This window comes from Heliangelus exortis, chromosome 8, assembly GCF_036169615.1.
Source record: "Heliangelus exortis chromosome 8, bHelExo1.hap1, whole genome shotgun sequence".
NCBI lineage: Eukaryota > Metazoa > Chordata > Aves > Apodiformes > Trochilidae > Heliangelus > Heliangelus exortis.
The window spans coordinates 28,463,014-28,486,312 of NC_092429.1; the positions used below are offsets into that span (position 1 = coordinate 28,463,014).

The 23,299-nt window shown below is 41.8% G+C and overlaps 1 protein-coding gene across 3 annotated transcripts in view; it reads right to left on the reverse strand.

Moving 5' to 3' along the window:
- The window catches only part of HMCN1 (hemicentin 1), a 198,571-nt gene that overhangs the window by 118,153 nt on the left and 57,119 nt on the right, over positions 1-23,299 (reverse strand). For all 3 annotated transcript variants that reach the window (XM_071751315.1, XM_071751317.1, XM_071751314.1), the window contains 8 exons: positions 13,421-13,491; positions 11,147-11,305; positions 9,768-9,890; positions 7,051-7,222; positions 6,059-6,165; positions 2,080-2,200; positions 1,223-1,486; positions 801-945 (listed from right to left, as the gene is read on the reverse strand). In XM_071751315.1, coding sequence (XP_071607416.1) covers positions 801-945; positions 1,223-1,486; positions 2,080-2,200; positions 6,059-6,165; positions 7,051-7,222; positions 9,768-9,890; positions 11,147-11,305; positions 13,421-13,491 — 1,162 coding nt within the window. The remainder of the gene's footprint in view (positions 1-800; positions 946-1,222; positions 1,487-2,079; positions 2,201-6,058; positions 6,166-7,050; positions 7,223-9,767; positions 9,891-11,146; positions 11,306-13,420; positions 13,492-23,299) is intronic.

The window sequence follows — 23,299 nt, forward strand, 5'->3', positions numbered from 1 at the left end:
TGTGAGTAAATGTAAATGGCATCTCAGAGACAACAGTGTACAGAATCTATTTAATTTGCTGTCATATATTTGCTGTCAAAAGCTAGAGGTTGCTGACACTGGTTCCTAGGACATACTTTCCTTTTGTTTCCAACTACCACAATCAAAAAATGGACTTTATGAATATTTTTATTCATGTGTAAATTATTTATTTCTATGCTTATCTCATTCTACAGAGAACGAGCATGTCATCCACACAGAAATCTGATGAGACTTCTGATATATTCAGTATAAATTTTCCTACTTTGAGAGATATTCTGAAGAGGAAAATTTTACAGTCTTGATCACTGGATGTACTTCTAGGGCACCCACGAGAGGGCATTAAAAACAAAGCAAATTAATGTATGTTCCAAAATCACTGGAGGGGAAGAGAAAGAGGGAGGAGAAAAAATAGTGATGGATCTACTAAAAAACCAAATTAAAAGCACTCCCCTTCTAGACTGCTAGAACCAGTTTATCATAATTTAAGAGCCCAAATTTGAAGGGAATTTTGGCCAGAACTACATGATTTCCTCACCTATACAGAGTGTAATGTTCACTCTGTGTATTAATCTCTTTAAATATTTAAATATATATATTTAAATATTACACACATTAGAAATCTCTCCACAGAATACTGTCTCCCTAATGAAGATCACCCAAAAAACCAAAATGGAAGTAAGAGGAAAGAAGCAGTACATAAAAGAAAATAATAAACAGAAGCAAATGGAGAGAAATAGGAAATATAACAGTATTGGGAAAAAACAAAAGTCACCACTTACTTGAAGAACTGATCCACTCCAAGTTTTACTCCATTTTTAGTAAAACGCTGAGTAAAAGGTACAAGACTTTCAACGTGGCAAAGAATAGACCCTGGCTGTAAGTAATACCCTGGAGTCTTGGTAGGCATTGTAACTTTTGGAGCATCTGAAGAAAGCAAATATTCCCCAAAAGATTATTAACAGCCACTAACACATATCCTGTCTTTATTAAAAGGAAAGTCAATTTCTGATAAAGTTATGCTTAGTAGATAATAACATGAGCTTGTCCATCATGACTTAGAGATAGAACTGTGGAAAAAAAGAGCACAGAAAGTGCTTGGGTAAAAGTTACAAAAAAAAGATACTAAATACCCATTTTAATTGATTCAAGTATGACAAACAGCTATTCAATTCAATTCATTCACATATTCAAAATTCCTTACCAGGAGTGATACTAGAAAATGAAACACTTGAAACTCTCTGGAAAAGGTAATCATCCTTGTCATAGCCTGTTATTCTAACAAAAAAAGCTTCATCTGGTGGAATGAAGTCAGATATATTCCATAGTCCATAGGGCTTTCTCTCAGGATAATATTTCACAGGCAAGGTCTTAAGAAGTTCCCCTGTAATACTCAGAAGTTCCAGTCGGTCTACTCTGGCTGGAAGCAAGATCCCTGTGGTATTGAGCAGCACAAAGGTAGGAATTCCTAGAAAAACAGAAACGTGCTATTTTAAGTACTAAAAAAGAGGAAATAATAAAAGGGAAAGGTTAAATTCCATATGTATGGCCCACTACCCCATGAATACACCCATTGAGTTTCAACCCGTACTTAGTAGGTAGCAAAACACTAAATTGTGCTCTGCTTCTTAGCTGTGAGGAGGCAGGGCACTGATGGGGGTTTAAATTAACAATTTCCACAGGTGGTTTTGAAATAGCAGCCCTGTTATTAACTCCTCTCCAAGCCCCAGACCCCAAGGCTTTTTCTGCAGCTCCAAAAGTAACAGAAACAGACTTGCAATTTTGGGACATTTCATAGCTAAAACCATCTGTATTTACATAACATAAAAAAACCCCAAGCTAATACAAAAAATACCTCAATACAAAAAATACCACGATACAAAAAATACCACAAGATGATAAAACAGAAGTGTTGGCTTCTGTCATATACTCAAGGCCCAAGAGCCAATCAACAGAAGCCCCAGATTTGACCCAAAGTTGACCAGAGAGATCATTATAGAATTCTACTTGATTTTTTGGGGGGCCAAAAATTGTTACCATTTAGCAGGGAAGGAAACAAACCTTTCACTGGTCTGCTGGCTGTTTTTTTAAAGTCTAATGTTGGCTTCCTAGAAAACCCAGCTCTGAAGTCAATGGTGCTGAGACCCGTGATGCGCACAGAGTGCCTCCCACTGCTGGAGGTCTGAAAAAGCAAGAGAGGGAAAGCCCAGGGGCAGAAAGAGCATTGCAGGAGTTGCAAAGTTTCCTGATCCATCCACCCAGTGCAGTTGAAACAAGAGGCACACACAGAGCAACTTCAATCAACACTGTCTACTCACCGTGTTTCTCTTTCCCACCCCCCTACTTTGTCATTCTGGTTGAATCAGCAAAAAAAAAAACCCACAACCAACCACCCCCTACCCACCCAGCCTGGAAAAGCCTTAATTTTATATTGTTTGGTTGTATGGTTACTTTTACACAAGTTCTTCATCTTACAACTATTTTGATTTATCTTCTTCAAGTTACTTTTTATCATTCTACGTTGAGGGAGCTGGGAGTCTGGATTGCCAGGAAGCTGAAGAGGAGGCAGCAGTGTGCCCAGGTGGCCAAGAAGGCCAATGGCATCCTGAGCTGGCTCAGGAACAGCGTGGCCAGCAGGTCCAGGGAAGGGATTCTGCCCCTGTGCTCAGCCCTGGGGAGGCCACAGCTTGAGTCCTGTGTCCAGTTCTGGGCCCCTCAGCTCAGGAAGGAGATTGAGGTGCTGGAGCAGGTCCAAAGGAGGCAACTGGGCTGGGGAAGGGACTGGAGCACAGATCCTCTGAGGAGAGGCTGAGGGAGCTGGGGGTGTTGAGGCTGGAGAAGAGGAGGCTCAGGGGAGACCTCATCACTCTCTCCAACTCCCTGAAAGGAGGTTGGAGCCAGGGGGGGGTTGGGCTCTTTTCCCAGGCAACTCTCAGCAAGACAAGAGGGCACAAGAGGTCTCAAGTTGTGCCAGGGGAGGTTTAGGTTGGACATGAGAAAGAATTTCTTTAGGGAGAGGGTGATCAGCCATTGGAATGGGCTGCCCAGGGAAGGGGTGGATTCTCCGTCCCTGGAGATATTTCAAAAGAGCCTGGATGTGGCACTCAGTGCCATGGGCTGGGAACTGCAGTGGGAGTGGATCAAGGGTTGGACTTGATGAGCTCTGAGGTCCCTTCCAACCCAGCCAGTTCTAGGATTCTATGAGAAAGGACAACTCCTCCTTGCCATTGAGCAGAGTGCACAGGAACCAACTTTGTCCTCATTTACTCCCTTCAAGTGTTAGGAAAAAACAAAAAAACCAAAAAAACAACCCTGCTGCACTGTGCTAAGTAGAGAGGTAGATTTTTACAGGCTTAATGACAACCTCATGGACAATTTCTAAGATCCAAACAAAGATCCAAAAGGCTGTGAAGTGGTGTCTAAGCTGTATTATGCCAATATTAAACCCACAGTTAGTAGAATCTCCTCCAAGATTTTCTTCAGGGAGATGATACAGCAGAGAAGACTCCCAAAGTGGAAAAAAATCAGCATTAAAATGATATAATTTCACTGATGTTTATCTATCTAGAGAACATGATTTGATCCTTTCCCAAATACTGAATTCCTTCAGTTTAGTAACCACAGCTGATACAGCTGCATGGGGATGCTGAACAGTTGTTTCTTTCAACTCAGTGCTTAGGAACAGTCATTATGACAAATGGATGTCTATCTGATTAAAACAACTTCTATTTGGTTAGCCTTTCACCTCAGAAAAATCACTACTGAAGCTTTCTGCAATATAAACCAGCTGTTGACAATACAAAGAAATATTTAAGTGTGCCAAACAACCCGTGTTATGTTATCAAGTGTTAATTAAACTTTCATTAAACAAACTCAGTGACAAACTTTTCTTTTAATAGCTTTATACATCTGCATAAGGCATTTATGGTGTAAATAAACCTTTCACAAAGTTTTTTTTTTTCTTTTTCACTAAGTCCTCAGTGACAGCCTTAAAATCTGAGTGCAGCCAGCCAGTAACTAAAATGGAGTAAACAATCCATAGAGAAACACATTTATCTCCACTAATTATTCAGACCTTTGGATACTTGTGAATTTGTTAAGACTAGAAAAACTTTGTCAAGTTTTACCATTTACTAGCAATAATAAATGCATCTGTCTCTGACATGCTTAGGAGCTGACAGTCTTAAGCAAACACTAAATTTCAGCCCAAAGGACTGCTTTCCAATGAGCATTTTTGTCTTTTTTCATTATTTGTAATTTAACATGGATCACTGGTACTGTACATTAGTGCTTCTCTTCCAAATTGGACAAGTATGATAAAAAGAATAAATATTACTCAAACACCAAAAAAAAAAAAAAAAAAACCCCAAACCAAAAAACTGTTCTATTTTAAAAACAACACAAAATTAAATTGCCAAAATGCATTATCTATAGGCAAATGGATGACAAAAATGCAGATTTTTCTAAAACAAATCCTAAATTTTTTACACAACAGGAAAAACAAGCTATAATCACTAAATAAATTTTAATTGCATGGTTTCCTTTAAAATGAGGGAGATGAATTAGGCTTCCCTGACCTGGTTTGACATAACACTCCACTCAGCCATCTGCACTTGGCTCCCTCTACTATGAAAGGAGTCAGACTGCTCTTTTTGAGACCCATCTCTTGGAAGGTAACTCAGCCATAGGACCAGCAGCTAAATTTAGTCTCAGCAAACACATGGGAACAGTCAGACCACCTTTCTGAAGCAGCAACTTCCTTCTGCACAAACCCTGGGCTTATGGCTGCTAAGGGACAGAGATGTGCTCATCTCATGGCACTGCTCTTTGGAAAAAAAAAAAAAAAACCCAAAAAAAAACTCCTGTCACCTTGTAAACCAAGAATACCAGAGCAGACCTGGAAGGAAAAATTACTTACAAGATAAATATAGATGCCCAGATTTAATGGTCTGGTAACTGGAGGCCACCTGCAGCACAGGAGGCAACTGGATTGCAGTTTGCATGACTCCAGCCTGGCATTTAAAGACTTCCCTGAGCACTGAAAATGCACTGACATTTGTTTGTGGATTAAGGTGCCACCTTCCTGGACTCCTCACTCTCCAGTTTAGTAGCAGCTAACACTGTTTAGCTCACCATGATTTGTTATCATTCTAAAATGACAATTTTTTGCACTTCTGGGGGACAAGTACCTACCTAACCATCCTAAGTACCTTTATCAACTCTTTGCACTCTTACACTGAGCATGATCTGAGGCAGATGAAGTGCAATCACAGCTGCAACAATCCTCAGCCCAACACTCAGGGAACTTTCCTGCAAAATGTTGTGTGAGCAGCAACCTTTGGAATGGGGAACTTGATCAAGGGCTCAAATTATGTTGCTACAGTCAGTTCCAAGAAGACCATTACAGGTCCTAATGATCCTTTCTTGTTTGGTTATTACTGCTAATCATGTTGATCTTAACTTCTTAACACTCCCAAATCCTTTTGGGTCCATTCTGCACCTGTATGTGCTAGGGTAGCACTTGCATGATTGAACTTATTTACATGCTGTAGTATATTTAAATAATTTTCTAACAAGAAGTTTGAATTAAATGTGTATTTATTGTGAACCTGTTAATAAAATCTCTGGCCTGCAAAGTGTACATCATCTCCATTTCCCAGTCCTCCAAACGTCCTACATTCTGCAAAGCCCCTCTGTGCCCACTCTACAGAGAAGATCTATTCACAAGACTCCAAAAATGCAGTGCTCACTTCTTCCTTTTTCCATTCAAAGGAGAAGGATAACCAAAGAATTTGGCTTAGGACAGTAAAATCTACTGTTAACTCAATAAGAATTTTTTATTACTCAGACTAGGTCACAACACAAGTCAGAAATGACATTTATTATAACAAACTCATTTACATGAGTTTGTACTCATCTACATAATCATTAATACACAAAGTCTCTCTTAATATCTACATGAAATAACATTGTGACTCCTTATCCAGCCCTCTAAAAAAACTATAGGAGAAGTCATACATGATTTGTACAGTAACTTTACCTTAATTGTCCACGTTCCAGGCTCTGGATCTTTGACATTTACTACTTTTGCAGAGTTGTGGATATTAAGCAATTCATTCAGTCCTGACCCTTTAGTGATCTGCTTGCCTAAAAAAAAAAAAAAAAAAAAAAAATTTTTAAAAAATCATACTAATGTATTTTTGATACTTGACTTATATTTGCAACAGCCAAAATTCCCTGTAATTCTTTGCCAGGATACTAAAATGTTCATTTACTTTCACTCTTTTCTTTCACCTGGGCAATTTAATACAAGAACACAGTGCTGTGGAAAACCCAGGAACTGGGAACAATTCAAGCTTTCTTCACAGAAAATCCTCAGGCTCCATCCTCTAAATCTTCTTCAAGCAGGATAAACTCCACAAGGTTTCCTGGCAGAGGGGCAGGAGTATGGGAGTAAGGGTAGGAATGCACATGAGATCCTCACAGTGAATTTAGCTCATTAGACATGGTAGACACCAATAAAATAGTGCAAGTTTTCATACTGCACCATATTACACTTTACATGTACAACTGCATAAAATGTATGGATGCCTGTATGCAGGAACTGGTTCTCTAGGGAGGCATTTGATCCCTCAAGGCTGACTATGAAGCATCATCACCACTAAAATCACACACAAAACAGGCCTTGAAAGAAAGCAGATAAAAGTGCAGTGAAATGGTCAGAACTGGGAGGATTTCCAGTTTGCTCTGAGACAGAAAAATGAAGCATTGGGAACAATTTAAATATCAGAAGTGAATATATCCGAAGATCTTGTATCTTAAAAACAAAACAAAATTAAAGAATATCCTGAAATCCTGATACTGTTTTTCAAAATACAGAAAGCATTTATAAATCACAAATAAGGCCTTTTCTATTGGAGACAGCAGAGATGATTTTGGTTTTCCTTCAATTTTTTGAAGGAAAAAAACCTTTTTGTGGTTTTCCTTCAATTTTTTTTTTGCTAGCACAGAAGCAGGGACAAGTTACTTCACCTAATGGATCATGGATTTCAATTGCTGGTGAAGGGCCACTCAAAGACACTGTAACCTCCTTCAGACTTGGATCAAAAGGGATCTGCCAAACATTAACAGCCATGGTCAAGTGGTCTGTAGACAAGAGGTGCACTTTGGAGGCTTGAACTGCTTCTTCAACCCATTTCAACACCTGGAAGAGACAACAACAGTTGTTACCATATTGTCAGCTCTATTTCCTGTTGAAATATTTCCTGCTGAAAACACTGTCACTTCAGCACACAAAGTGGGTCAAAAGTCTAACCTGAAGGGCACATATTTAGCTCCCTCACTGAGCTGGTAAAGTATCAAAGGGGTTTGGCTTCCACCCCACTTGGTCAAAACTCCAGTGACTGAGCTCCCACAATGTGCTTCATAAAAATGGTGAGCAGTTTGCATGCATTTGGGAGACAATCCTTTCAGAAGATGGAAATCACAACAATCTGACTGATTCCCAGAGTTGCATAGTGAATAATTCCTTGTGGTGTTTCCCAATGCAGCTGGGAAATTGTGATAATATACTTAATTTTACCAAAGTCAGTGAGATATGACATCTGAAACAAAAGAACCAAGAGGGAAATAGCAACACATTTCTAGCCACAGGAGTGTTATCCTAACACACACAGCAATGAAGTACCTAGGTACTACAGCAATTCCAGTAAACCTTAGCTAAAATTCCAGTTTATTAATTGTAGACAGGCTGGCTGATGACCCTGAGGTTACTTAGTTGTTATCTTATGGCAGAAATTGCCCTTAAAATAAAACACATCATCCCAGGTAAGAATTATATTGGGCAACTGCCATTTCAAGGAATGCAAGAACACCTTTGGTTTTAAGCCAAGTAAATAGCAGAAGTAGAAGCTACTGAGAGTGAATAAGGGTCTTAAATTCAGAGTGAGATGTACCTTCAGTTTTTGAGAGGTTTTTTAAGTTAAAAAATGAAAATGAAAGCCAACAGAATCATCCATCTGTCTTCAGTCTGGCAGTAACTTGCTTGTATAGTGAATTTTTTCCCCAAAGTTCAATTCTAGGAGATCCATTTCCCAACCCAGTCATTCCAAAGAGGTTTGCAATACTGCTGTTACACTGCTTTGGAAGTTGTGTTGTTTTGGTTTTTTTCCTTTGGGATCCTTAAAGAAAGTCCCCAAAAAGCAGCTTTCAGGTTTTGCCAAACTGTGACTTGGTGAGTATTATTAGAGGGGGAAGGGCAAATACAGAAATAATTTGTAACACTTCTCCAGGGAATTGCTCTTGCAACCTGCCCTGCTGTCAGGTCACTTCTTGGAATGCATACTGAACCTGGAAAATCTAGGGAGCATGGCTGCTATTCCCATTTGTTTATTCTGGGTCTCAAGAATATGCTCAAACAGTCAAAGCAACAGGACTTGAAGTTAACCACTTCATTGCTTAAGAATATGTAGATTCAGCTTTTAAATGCAGATCTAAAAATATGACTGTGTGTGATAATGACACTAGAAAAAGAAAACATGTTATATGTATAGCTATAATTACAGGTATAAAATAATGTCTCAGTTTAGGCCCAGCCAGTACCAACCAGGCCCCCACTCACCCTTCACCCCCACTGTGTGACAGGGAGGAGAAAATCCACCTTAAGGTTCCCAGTAATGAGCAAAAACCAGAAGTAAATAAAACCAAACTAATCAAACAAAATATTTCTTCTAAAACTTTGGACTTAGCAAAGAGCATTTCCCATTGGCAATATCATGATCCCTTCTGTATAAATAGCCCTTTACACAAATACAACAGCTAATTTATTTTCCTCTGACTTTTAGAGGATAAATCCTCTGGGAAGTTATTCCTCCTGTGCACCTTCACATCACTGCCAACACTTTATAACACCCCCAATAAGAACTTCAAATTTTCTACAACAGTGGAAAACTACAATGTATCTCCAACATTTATCATTGTCCAAATTCTAGGGAAGAATATTAAAAACCTCTCATGTAGTTATTGCCTATACCAGGAAGTCAAAGGCAAATGTTTACAACATTTCTAAACAATTCCAGCTCCCCAGATAACTAACATGTGATTTCACTTCTCTCCAAATTTTATCAGGCACCACTGAAATTTCATTTCTGCCTAAAACTCCCTGGAATCTCAAAGCAAACAGTCCCTCAGGGCTGCAGGTCAGCAACCAATTCCTGCTAAGTTAGCAGAGCTGTCAGAAGTACTGAAACAATCACCTCAATTCCAAACTTCCAACAGTTACTTTGGGAACAATGGAAACCTGCTATCTCATGCCTGTCTGTTCATGAAGTGAGGAACATTTCTGTCCAGGCTCAGCAGCAATCCTGTGCTTGCTAACAAACCACTCATGTGAAGCTGATACTGCACTCTTATTCAGAGCAGTAAAGCCACTGGGCTACCCAGAGCACAGAATTGTTCCTTATTTTCATGTCTCTTCTCCTTAAAGCCTGCTGGCATAGCAGAGAAATTGGTGAGGTCCTGTTCAGCCAAGCAGTTCACACTCCTGAATATAAATAAAAGTCACAGAACTGCATCCTGATACAGCAGATGGAAAAAGAAGGAAGTGACAGATGGAACAGAGACCACTTAGAAACAGTAGAACATTTTAGAATTTCCCCTAATCCTCCCTAACCCATTATCAGCTCACTTAAATATTTGAAGTTTAAGCCCCTGCCTTGTTTTCTTTATATATTGAATTCAAGCAAAGTTACCTCATTAACTTGTTTTTTGTCCAGGTGAAAAATTTGACCAGAACTTGTTGAGGCAATTTCTTCATAGACCTTGTAACCAATATGATTCCTGTCATCACAGTCTCCAGTCAGTACAAATACTACCTGTATTTTAAAATTAAAAAACATTTGACACATGCTGTAGATACTAGGAAAACATTGCAAAGACAGCATTGAGGCATAACAACAAGGGAAGTGTATCATAGAATCACAGAATCATAGAACTGGCTGGGTTGGAAGGGACCTCAGAGCTCATCAAGTCCAACCCTTGATCCACTCCCACTGCAGTTCCCAGCCCATGGCACTGAGTGCCACATCCAGGCTCTTTTGAAATATCTCCAGGGATGGAGAATCCACCCCTTCCCTGGGCAGCCCATTCCAATGCCTGATCACCCTCTCCAGAAAGAAATTCTTTCTAATGTCCAACCTAAACCTCCCCTGGCACAACTTGAGACCTCTTGTGCCCTCTTGTCTTGCTGAGAGTTGCCTGGGAAAAGAGCCCAACCCCCCCCTGGCTCCAACCTCCTTTCAGGGAGTTGGAGAGAGTGATGAGGTCTCCCCTGAGCCTCCTCTTCTCCAGGCTGAACGATATATTCCTATTTGATTAGGAAAGCAGCTCTAGGGAAAAGGACCTGGGAGTCAGGGTGGACAACAGGCTCACCATGAGCCAACAATGTGTCCTTGGAGCCAAGAGGGCTTGGTCTGTATCACTTGGTCTGGGTTCATATTACTTAACATCAAGAACAGCCATATTGCACTCAGTAAGGATGGAAAAAGCAATAAAACAAAAATGTAGCAGAGAAGAATCACTTCAGATGCAACACTGCTGGCACTTGTACTGCACAGAATACTTATTTCAGAAGAGTGTGAAATATCCACACAGCTGGCAGGCTGACCAAGTGGCAAAAGGATTAGGATTAGGGTTGGGCACTGTTCAATTCACAGCAGAGGAGAGTTTTACCCTTCAGTGCTGAGAAAAAAGGGCATTAAATACATAGAATCCTAGAACTGGCTGGGTTGGAAGGGACCTCAGAGCTCATCAAGTCCAACCCTTGATCCACTCCCACTGCAGTTCCCAGCCCATGGCACTGAGTGCCACATCCAGGCTCTTTGGAAATATCTCCAGGGATGGAGAATCCACCCCTTCCCTGGGCAGCCCATTCCAATGCCTGATCACCCTCTCCCTAAAGAAATTCTTTCTAATGTCCAACCTAAACCTCCCCTGGCACAACTTGAGACCTCTTGTGCCCTCTTGTCTTGCTGAGAGCTGCCTGGGAAAAGAGCCCAACCCCCCCCTGGCTCCAACCTCCTTTCAGGGAGTTGTAGAGAGAACCTGCTCAGAACATGCATCTCCTCTGTACCTGGGATTGCTTTTGCTGGATGAGTTGAAGCACTTCATGGGTGAGTCTATAATCTTTGGACCGTGCATCAGTGAATACATAGATGAAAGAACCAGGGAGAGAGATTTCCAGGGCAATCTTTATTGCTCCAATGCTCATCTCTGGACAGTCTCCACCACCCTGTTCATAATTAAAAGAAGAACAAAGCATACCAAGTAAGTTACTGTCTTTTGGGACACTCAAGCCAGACACCTGATACTTTGTTTGCTTTTTTTTATCCTAAGCATTTTCTGGTTTCTGCAGAGTGCTGTCACAGCCTCACACTCACAAGCAAATCACTGCAACAAATTCCTTGGAGAAAATAAAAGTCAAAAGTAGGGTTGTGGTTAGCCCTGAAATCAGCTGGTGTGGTGGCCACACTTGATCTTTCTGGGATCACCATGTTTTGTTTAGCTCCAGTTCTTGTGATAGGTCAATTTCCTACACTCACACGCTCCCTCCCTGGCTGACAATCCCACTGCTCCAGTAGCACTCAGCAGTCATGGGGGGTCATGATGACAGGGAGAGGGGGGAAATCATCTCAGCCAAGCAGTGCTGAGCTCCAGGAGGACCTTTACAGAACAGCAAGAGCTTGACCTAAAGCTCTGAGTGCAGGGCAGGCAGTGAATGAAATCAGCAGAGGGACAGAACAGATTCTGTGTTCCAGTGCCCTGAGCTGCTGAGCAGGCAGCTGCAGAGATGGACACTTTGCAGACCAGGGGTTCCAATCTTTTGGAAAATAAGATTTTTGCAGTTTCTGAGTGCAATATTTTCATCTTTTTTACACACAGAACTCTCTACAATACTTTATCTTCACCTTCATTTTAGCTTGTTTAATTAGTGAGAATATTTGCTCTCCAGGCTTTTTCAAAATGAAGCTACCTCCACAATATTAATTCTTCCATCTTTTAACTGCCTTTCAAGGAAAAACAGTCACAATAAACATTCAGATGTTCAATTTTGGGGGAGAACTACTGCATCATGTCCTATTGTCCTGTTCTAATCAGTTTTTAAATGTGTATTTTGGTTCTTTATTCATATAAAGTATGAATGCAAGAAAGTGAAAGTCATGATTTAGCTGAGTGAGCACATCTTGATATTAATTACATAATATGTAATCAATCAGAATTAGAGAGGTCTTAAATTCATTAGATAGTAACTTTTAAACAACTTGCTTCTAAATTAAGGGTTTTAAATTCCCAAAAGCTTCATCTAAATAATAAAACAGCTGCATTTAATTTCCAGACTATTTATTTAGAAGACAAAAATTGAAGACTGGAAGGATTTTAAAGCTTAATTTCCCTCTAAAGGGGAGGGAAAGGCATGATGGTTGGCATTTTCTGCCTCCTTGAAAACTTACTTTTGTTTTATCCCAATTTCTGTCTTTCTGCCAACTTTTAAAGTACTCATTCTTCCCAGACTAGCACTATTGGCTTTCAAATAATCTTTCATTACAGTGATTACACCCCATGCATGTTTCTAGAAGATTGTTCTTTAAAACAGGAGAGTGTCTGGCACTGCCAACTCCAGCAAGGTTCTCCACAGGTTAGGAGGATTTTTACATGATTAAAAACACAACAAGAAGATCCTATTTTCTTTCAGTCAGGGTAATTACATTCCAAGACTTCTTTTTCCTTCCAGGACCTGATCCAGATGTCAGTTGTGGTTCATTCTTTCATTCTCACCCAGGGAAACTCCACCAAGGGCTGATCCACTGATGTGTGAGATCCAAAGTGCCATTTTTTTCTCCAGAGCACAGCTACAGAAGCCTCTCACACAGTTTGTGGGAGGCAAGAGTCCATGAGTCAGTCTGATGCTTGTGAACCAGTGGGTTCTAAGTACTGTATGGCAGGGAAGGCATTACCTATGTCATACTTGATAGGTCTTAAGGTCCTTTTGTACCTTGATTAGTAATAAGTTTTCATGGCAAATAAGTTTCAGAAGACAATAAAACGTTCCATAAAAGTGTCTGTGAGCAAATGGCAGAACCAATTTAATTCAAAAAATATGTCAGCATTATCTATTTTTCCTGAGATATTGAACAAACTCCTTATCCAGTGATGTAAACTAAGACAAAGCACTTACTTGTAATCAGAAATAAAGATTATCAGGTAACAGGAAGATGACAGAGGAGATAAAATGACAGAGGTAACTGGCCTACACCCTGATGGAGCATCCTAGCAGAAACACCAACTCAGGATGAAAGATTAGGAGGAAAGAGAGGACAACCATGCAAAGAAAAAACAATTTACTCACCTGAACGTAAAGTTCCCTGAGTTCAAATTGAAATTTCTTGGGATCTGTGGTTATTGTCACTGGACCGATTTCTAGGATGAAAAAAAATGGAAAATACAAGAAAACAAAAAGTTATCCAAAAGACAACTTCAAATGAAGACCTGTTTCACATTCATACAAATCTAGTAGGAAAAAACAAGCTTAAAACATTTAACAGAAAGGATTGATAGAGAATGATACATCAAATAAATTCATGATTCCAAATCTAGTGACTCTAATACCATTCTAATATGATATTAGAATATCACCAAAAAAAGAATGATATCTTTTTATGTGTCTTAAACATTTAGAGGCCCATCAGGCATCTCATGTTGTCTTTCTTTCAAGTTTACTTTTTACCAATCATTTCACTGCTCATAATAATCAGAATGGAACAAAACTCCCCTAAAAAAAAAATCTCTGAAGAGGATACCACCTATCTTCACTGATGGATGTAAAAATGGGACACCTCCCACCAGATGAGGTTACACAGCCAGGGAGGGGGCATCCACAACTTCCTTGGGCAACCTGTGCCAGTGTCTCATCAACCTCACAGTGAAGAATTTCCTCCTCCTGTCTCCTCTAAATCTCTCCTCTTCCAGTTTTAAACCATTATCTCATCTGGCAAAAGACTCAGAAACCAGAACTCATCCCCAAGGCAGTCAAGCAATTAATCTCCAAGAATATTTGTGAAATAAATCCTGCTGCATAGAAGTTCCCACTTCTGGCTGTGCTGCCAAGGATTTGGCTGGAAGCCACACATATTTACTTCTCACTCTGGAAAGAGAATCTGCAGATTCACTAATCTCATGTAAGCTCCACAGTACAGAAACAATCCCCAAATTCATGTCATAAGCATAATTTCTGCTGACAGTCATTTGGTGTTTAAAACTGAGATCTTAGCCAGACAGGAAAACACCTTATGATGGACATCATAATTTTAAAATCAGCTGCAAAAAAAGAGAACCAAAGCTGGAAGAGAGTCATGCACTCATTCAGAAAGCACCAATTTCAGCTTCCCTCTCCAGTTGTGAAAGAGCAGCTCTGGGGTTTATCACCAGCAACTCCATCAACTGCAGGGGGAACTGGAGGCACCAGCCAAGGAGCCACCTGGGCCAGGGGAGCCCTCAGCTCAGTGTGACCTGGCCCCAACTCAGGAGTCTACATCCTAAAAGTTTATCAGTCACATTCTTCTTCCTCCTTGGTACTGTACTTAAAAATCTCTTGGCCATGAAGTTTTCAAGTAGATGCTGCTGCTGTACAAAGCTGAAGAGATGTTACTGGTGCCTGCACATTGCAGAATCCCAGAACCATTTGGGTTGGAAAGGAGCTCTGAGAGCATCCAGTCCAACCCTTGCTCCACTCCCCCCGTGGTTCCCAGCCCATGGCACTCAGTGCCACATTCAGTCTCTTCTTAAAAACCTCCAGGGATGGAGAATCCACCCCCTCCCTGGGCAGCCCATTCCAGTGTCTGATCACCCTCTCTGCAAAGAATTTCTTCCTAATAGTCCTGAAGTCCAGGCAGACTCCATCCACAGCCTCCCCCTCATCCAGCATCAGGTCACCTGTTGATAAAAGGAGCTCAGGTTGGGCAGACAGGACCTGCCCTTCCTAACCCCGTGCTGGCTGGCTCTGTCCATCCTGTGGACCATTTCAAATATGGTGTTGATTAAAGCTGAATGGACTACCCACATCTCAGACTCCACTGCAAAAAAATAAACACACTCTTGGCTTTGCCTGTACCCTGTCCCCCCACCTAAACAGGTAAAGAAAATGCCTTTACTAACACCAAGAGCACCACAGGTCTCCCTGTGTCAGCTCCAGGAGGCAGCACAACCTGCAGGTTTGGCTCAGGAGAAACTCAGAACGGAGCCACCAGAAATTAATTTTTAAGGCCCCAAAGCAGAGCTCACAAACATAACACTGATCCCCCTTTAGGTGGATGGGGCCTGGCCCTGGCAGATGCCATTGATAAATCCCCCAAGTGGCATTTATCTCCTTCTCACTGGCAGTTCATTTACAAACACACTGGTGGGTTTTGCCCACTCTTCTACACAAGCAATAGCTCTAGGCAGCACATTACAAAAAGGTTCATGAGAGTTCAACTGGGGAGCTACTAATCCATGCAGATTTACCCCTGTTCATCCCTGCTGCCTGCAATGGGCCATGGTGTCAGCAGCATCAGCAGGGTCTCACTCTATCCCAGATTTCTATCACCCCTTGGGAAGGGCTGAAAGCCCTGGCTCTGACTGCAGGGAACACAACACAACATCTCACACTGTGCAGTCTGAATAGAACAGGAGGTTAATGGCAAGAGGAAAGCTGTTTCCTGGCTTTGGAGGAAGAAAACTTCCTTGGGCAACCTGTGCTAGTGTCTCACCACCCTCAAATTAAAGAATTTCTTCCTAATGTCCAACCTAAATCTCCCCTCTTCAAGTTTTAAACCATTTCCCCATGTCCTCCCACTACACCCCTGTGTCAAAAGCCCTACCCCAGCTTTCTTGTAGCCCCTTCAGTTGTTCTAAGGTCACCTCAGAGCCTCCTCTTCTCCAGGCTGAACAACCCCAATCCCTCAGCCTGGCTTCCCAGGGAGGTGCTCAGCCCTCTGAGCATTTTTGTGGCTCTGCTCTGGACACATTCCAGGAGCTCTGTTTACTAAAAAGCAGGAGTTGCTCCAGATGGTACTGCAGCAATGTCCCCCCTCCAGTAGTTCACTGCTGCTGTCTTAGGAGAGTTGGCAAGTAACAACTCCTCAGTTTCTTCAGGGCAAAGCCAAGTGGCTTAGCATATAGCATGGAATTAATTTCTCTTTTAATTATGAGGGCTTGATAACATCCCAGTAGTGCTAGAAAATGTAACTCTGAAAAAACCCTACATCGGTAAAAATAGAAAGGAAAAATAATAATTTTCAATACACATTAGTAACCTCAGTGGCCCAATGGCCAAGACAGAATAAACCCTTTTAGCTCAGGTAGTCTTAAAATAGCTTGATCTTACCCTTCTACATTGGGTTCTGTGTTCTGGAGTGGGTTACTTGGTGCTGCCAGGTCTCTCTGGCATTCCCTCCAGTGCCAATCTCACTCCTGACATCCATCACAGGCAGCAAGACTTGAGAGCCCAGCCATCCAACAGCTCATCACTGAATCTTCAGCTCACTGCCCATTTCACCTCCACTCACACACTTTTCCAAACACATTTTTCCAACAAAAAGGCCTGATGAGAGCTCAGGTTTGCTAGGTTAAGCTGTCTTGGTACAACCTAGCTGCAAAGCAAGGAAATACAGACCTAGAAAAGGAACACCTTAACTACAGACACTGTTAAACAGCATAAGCAGCTCAGGTATGAAGAAAGCAGACTTCTGAATGCCACCATTTCAGGAGAACTTCCCTGCCCCATGCAGCTCTTGGCCTCAGGACAGGAGAGCATTATGGAATAGCTTCTCCTCAAAGAGTGGTCCCTTGAAGAAGGTACCCCTGCCAGCCCCTGTCTGCTTTTGAACATCTTCTCAAGAACTCTCTCATTCCAGCCATGAGGGTTCCACCACCAACCAGCCCAGAGCAGAGTCTTCCCTAAGGAAGCACAGATAGATGAACTGATGGTTGGGCTACAGACACTCAGAGCTTCTCATGCCTTAAGTCTTACATCCAAAAGAAGGCTCAAAACCACAGCAAAAACACAACAAAAACACAGAGTTCTTAATGGCATTCACAGACCACCATACCATAATAGTCAGGCTGGTTTTCTCCAGCCCTAACACCAAGGAACAGTATTTTTGTGATTAGCTTTTTAAACAACAGCCTGGAAACCCCTGAGGAACCATCTGTTTTTGCAAACTCTCCATTGGTACAGAATCACAGAATGTTTAGGTTGGAAGAGCCCTCCAAGATCATCCAGTCCAACCTCTGACCAAGACCATAATCTAACTATTCATGCTGAAGACAACCATGGAGGGACTGTCACTGCATGGGATTTGGAAGAGACTGAGATACAGGCACAGATAATCATTCAGTACCTGATAAGCTTTCATGTTACTGCAGTACAAAACAGCACCCAAATGATTAAGAATGTATTTCTGAGGTTTAAAACACCAGTTGTGCCAAAGGATCTCTTTTTTGCCCACGATAAATCTTTAGGGCCTCACATAGAAACATCTCAGCATATGTGTAAATCATATCAAAATCAGCAGACACTGTATAAATATATATAAATATATATATAATAAAAGCATTCTTAAGCATTTTGCTTAACTACAGGCAGAGTTTGTTTATGCCCAATGTCTCCAAATGGTGAAGGAGGTGGCATTTCCCATCTACCATCCCTTCCTTATCCCCAGAATGAGAGCTGGATTTTCCAGGAAGGATTATTTATCATAATGTGAGGGTAAAAACATTGTAACAGTAGAAATCCACGTTAATACAAATGTTATGGATTCATTTCTGGAAGGATTGCATGGCCCAAGACCCCAGTGTAAACTCTATAAACACAGATAAAACTGTCCAAACTCCTAACCTTAACAATAAAGCCAATTTAATTCACAGAATAACCTCCACGAAATTCCAGATGTCTCTCACACATGGTAAATTAAAATACTCTGTAATATAGTTCAGAGTGCACTTCAACAAAGCTCGTGTAAGGTCAGGAAATATAAACAAAAAAACAGGAAAAATTTGATTCACCTCATTCTCCAAAGTCTCAGCTCGTATTTATGAAGCTCTTTTAAACATGTGATGCTGCTGATTAACAGTAATGCCTTGAGGCACAACCTTTTTCTTTCTTCTGATCTTCAGAGTTAAAAACTGCTTTGAAATGTCACCCAGCCATACAATTCTTAGTCAGCTATAAGGTCAGAGAGCACCTTATAATTTAAAACACCACACTTCTAATTGAGAAAACTGAGTCAAGTAGGAAAAGCATGAAGAAATTCAGATCTTATCCTGAGTACAATGAAATGTTAAACAGTGCTGGAAAAGAAATGGAAAACAGCTGAGCTAATAGAAACTAGACCCTGCTTAAACAATCTTTCATCAAGTCAATTTTACCTCCATTGTTACTTTTGGAATTTGGGAAAGTAGGATGATTCAGCATGATCTGAGGTGATTTGAAAGGATATTTAGGAAATATGTAATGTTTAAGCAAATTAAGGAGGGGGACAACCAAAGGCAGAGTCTTATCTCAGTTACACTGGGGTAAATCCAAGCCAACTTCACTGACTGTAATGGAATTACTGTGGATTTACTCCATGTTAACCAAGATAAAACCTATTCAATGAAACAGAATATCAAAGTGGAAAAAAACCCTTTTCTGTGTACACAACAGGAAATTTCATTGGAAGTAACTAAGAAACTGTTAATGCTATGTAGCTACAACACAAGAGGTGAGAATACTTGAGTCACCACGTAAGTATCTACAGTCAAAATTCCTCAAGTTTGAAAAGACTTCTGGATTTAAATTTGTCTTTGAACAAGCTTTATGCAAATTAAAGAGATAATTCAAAACATGCTGCAGTTATTGAAGGCTTTTCTTGTTTGTTTCATCTCAAACCATTCTCTTTACAAAATCAGACTCACCCCCATCAAGCAGGAATGCAACAGCATCATCCTAATTCCCTCCTGTCCTTCACAGAGACAAATTCACCCTCTCCCACCACTCACTAAGCTGGAGCTCCACTCCACAAGCTCACAAACACCTCCATATTCTGGGGTCCCTTCCCTCAAAAAGAAAAAACAGGGATAGGTACAAGTGGAGGTGGCTACCCACAAGTAGAGGTGGCTACCCTGAACAACCAGGAGCTTAAAAGATTTGCTCAAAGTGATAAAATTGCCAAATTCTTTAAAGTGTAATTTAGCCAGCACACATTATTTTTATCTTCACATACTATGCTTGGCTTTAGGTAACAGAACAATATTCCATGCCATTTTCAAGGGTGGGGAGAGGGCTCTACTCTTATGACATGATCTCCACTGTAAGCATCAGCAACACCAGCAACTTTTAGTGCAAGCTTTACACACAAAGCAGCCACATTTTTTTTTTCCTCCCTGTCAGCATTCAGAGAGCCTGTCTAGATGTGTGTAACTCAACCTTTCCAGTTCAGTTCAGCTTCCCAGCACTAGGGACACTCATCCTGGGCCACCTGCACCCGTGCCAGCTGACCAAGCTGCCAGCCCTGTCCTCCAGACCAGCCCAAACCCAAACCATCACCACCTCAGCTCAGCAGCAAAGGGGTTCATGAACACCCAGAGTCAGCAAGCTCCAAGAATTTCAGCTGAATCTGCTAACCTGGAGCCATCTGGGACAGAACCTGGAATTGCCAAGTGGCACTCATGGGGGGGCAGAAAGGGCCACAGCCCCATAGAAGAGAGAAGTAGATAAGCAGTGCAGAGCAGTATTTTCTTTGTCCAGTACAGATTTCAAAAAAAAAAAAAAAGAAGTAGATTCAGCCAAAATTTCCAAGAGCAAAATACCAGAGGCCATTGGTGCAAATCAGACCCAGAACAACCTCCAGGAACAAAATATCAGAGTCCATTGGTGCAAAGCAGACCCAGAACAACCTCCAGAAACAAAATACCAGAGGCCACTGGTGCAAACCAGACCCAGAACAAACTCCAGAAACAAAATACCAGAGTCCACTGGTGCAAAGCAGACCCAGAAACAAAATACCAGAGCCCATTGGTGCAAAGCAGACCCAGAACAACCTCCAGAAACAAAATATCAGAGTCCACTGGTGCAAACCAGACCCAGAAACAAAATACCAGAGGCCACTGGTGCAAACCAGACCCAGAACAACCTCCAGAAACAAAATACCAGAGGCCACTGGTGCAAATCAGACCCAGAACAACCTCCAGAAACAAAATATCAGAGGCCACTGGTGCAAACCAGACCCAGAAACAAAATACCAGAGGCCACTGGTGCAAACCAGACCCAGAACAACCTCCAGGAACAAAATATCAGAGGCCATTGGTGCAAACCAGACCCAGAACAACCTCCAGGAACAAAATATCAGAGGCCATTGGTGCAAATCAGACCCAGAAACAAAATACCAGAGGCCACTGGTGCAAACCAGACCCAGAACAACCTCCAGAAACAAAATACCAGAGGCCACTGGTGCAAATCGGACCCAGAACAACCTCCAGAAACAAAATATCAGAGGCCACTGGTGCAAACCAGACCCAGAACAACCTCCAGGAACAAAATATCAGAGGCCATTGGTGCAAACCAGACCCAGAACAACCTCCAGGAACAAAATATCAGAGGCCATTGGTGCAAACCAGACCCAGAACAACCTCCAGGAACAAAATATCAGAGGCCATTGGTGCAAATCAGACCCAGAAACAAAATACCAGAGGCCACTGGTGCAAAGCAGACCCAGAACAACCTCCAGGAACAAAGTATCAGAGTCCATTGGTGCAAAACAGACCCAGAACAACCTCCAGGAACAAAATACCAGAGGCCACTGGTGCAAATCAGACCCAGAACAAACTCCAGAAACATAGTGACTGACATGGCCAATATGCCAAGTGAGAAGGAAATGGGTCCCTGGTACCCCCCTGATTCCTGCAGGAATCAGCCATGAGACACCCTGAATGCTGGGAAAGATTTTTCCCTCATCTCCTGCACAAACCTTTTTGTGGCTAACTAAGCACTTCTTTGAGAGCAAGAATATATTGCCTTTAGCAGCAACACATTTCATCACCAGGATCCAGTCTGTATGTGCAAAACACACTCCAGACTGCCAAGAAACCTTGAGATGAAGGGAGTGCTAAGAAGGGACCCTGAACCTCTGAGAGAAAAAAACAGGTCAATGGAAAATTTGAGGAAGGGATGAGCCGAAGGCAGAGATGAAGAAGATAAAAATATGTGGGAGTCTGACAGATTAGGAAATAGAAGAAAAAGAAGGAGTAAACACTTCAGGGATAAATAAGTGATTTGTGGGTTTGTAGTTAACCAGAGTGCTGTGACTCAGGAGTAAGCCACATGAATTCCCTGTGCTTTGATTCAACTTATGTAAAATTTAAAAGGGGAAAACATGGCCAAAACAAAGCCAGGAAAAAACCCAAATCACCAAAACAAACAAAAGCAAACCCCCAGAAACAAACCAACAAAAACACACACACACAAAAAAAAAAACCAGACAAAAAAAACCCCACAACACAAAAAAACACAACAAAAAAACCTACTCATCTGAAAGATCCTAAGACACCAAGATGTAGGGTTTTAAGTAACATTGTTAAATCAGGATGCAACACTCTGGGACAAGCATCACTGCCTTAACACTGCCTCCAAATGCTGTGGGAGAGCAGACAAAATGTTATCCCAAGCAGTGCACAGCATCCTGTGCTTCAGCAGCTTACCTGGGTGACTCTGAGGTTTGGGTTTGCCCAGACTCTGGTAAAAGCCAGTGGGCACAGAGATGCTGAAGATCTCTTATTAAAACAACACAACCATTGTATTGGTGCTGCACCAGCTGAGTAACATCAAATGGAAAAGTGCCACATCATAGTTCCTCTACCTGGGTGCTCCAGCTATTGCTCTTTTACACAAAAACCAGGTGCTTGCCTGACCATTTCATAGAATCAATCCTAGAATGGGCTGGGTTGGAAGGGACCTCAGAGATCATCAAGTCCAACCCTTGATCCACTCCCACTGCAGTTCCCAGCCCATGGCACTGAGTGCCACATCCAGGCTCTTTTGAAATATCTCCAGGGATGGAGAATCCACCCCTTCCCTGGGCAGCCCATTCCAATGGCTGAGCACCCTCTCCAGAAAGAAATTCTTTCTCATGTCCAACCTAAACCTCCCCTGGCACAACTTGAGACCTCTTGTGCCCTCTTGTCTTGCTGAGAGTTGCCTGGGAAAAGAGCCCAACCCCCCCCTGGCTCCAACCTCCTTTCAGGGAGTTGGAGAGAGTGATGAGGTCTCCCCTGAGCCTCCTCTTCTCCAGCCTCAACACCCCCAGCTCCCTCAGCCTCTTCTCATAGGATCTGTGCTCCAGTCCCTTCCCCAGCCCAGTTGCCTCCTTTGGACCTGCTCCAGCACCTCAATCTCCTTCCTGAGCTGAGGGGCCCAGAACTGGACACAGGACTCAAGCTGTGGCCTCCCCAGCACCTCACCCATTTACAGCCTAAAAAACCTAGCTGTGATAAAGAAGGTGTAACACACAATCTCTGGAGGATTTTAGTTAATAGAACTATAAATTAATATGGGGACATAAAAGAAATGGCAGTATTCCTAGCTATCCCAAGGCAGAGGACTTAATTTTTCCTGCACAAGTTTCCTCCTCTGTTCCTTGAGAAATGCAGGAGCACACTAGTTCAGTCAACTAAGACCTCACAAACTAAACAAAAAACGTTGTCCTGAGGAAACCAGCCTCTGCCATACCACTACACAGCTTAAGAGAACTCAGGAAATGTTTCAGTGATATTCAGCATCCCCAGAGACACTTAACTTCAGCTCACGAAAATACTGCTGTCCAAAGCATGAACAGGACAATGGCTTCTTGCTCACCCCCCTCACCCCCCAGGCAATAAAAGCAATTTAATCACAGGATGGCAAGAATTGAGCAGTAACTTATAGCTATAGGTTAGAGCTGCTATCCTGAGCAAACAGACCAGACTTAGCTGGGACTACAGCATCACAAGACATCCCTTTATTTTCATTTAATTATGCAAACCCACCCCCCACTCACTCTAGCAGGATATTCCCAGCCTAAAAACCTAGGGTCCTGTTCTGCTTTTGGTTAAATCTTATTGGAGCCAAGCTCTACAGGTTGGAATTTATCCTCTAGTTATCAAACTGATCTTGGGAATCTATATCAGGCTACATAAAATTGCCTTTAAAAGCCATCTACATATTTGTACTCCTAGG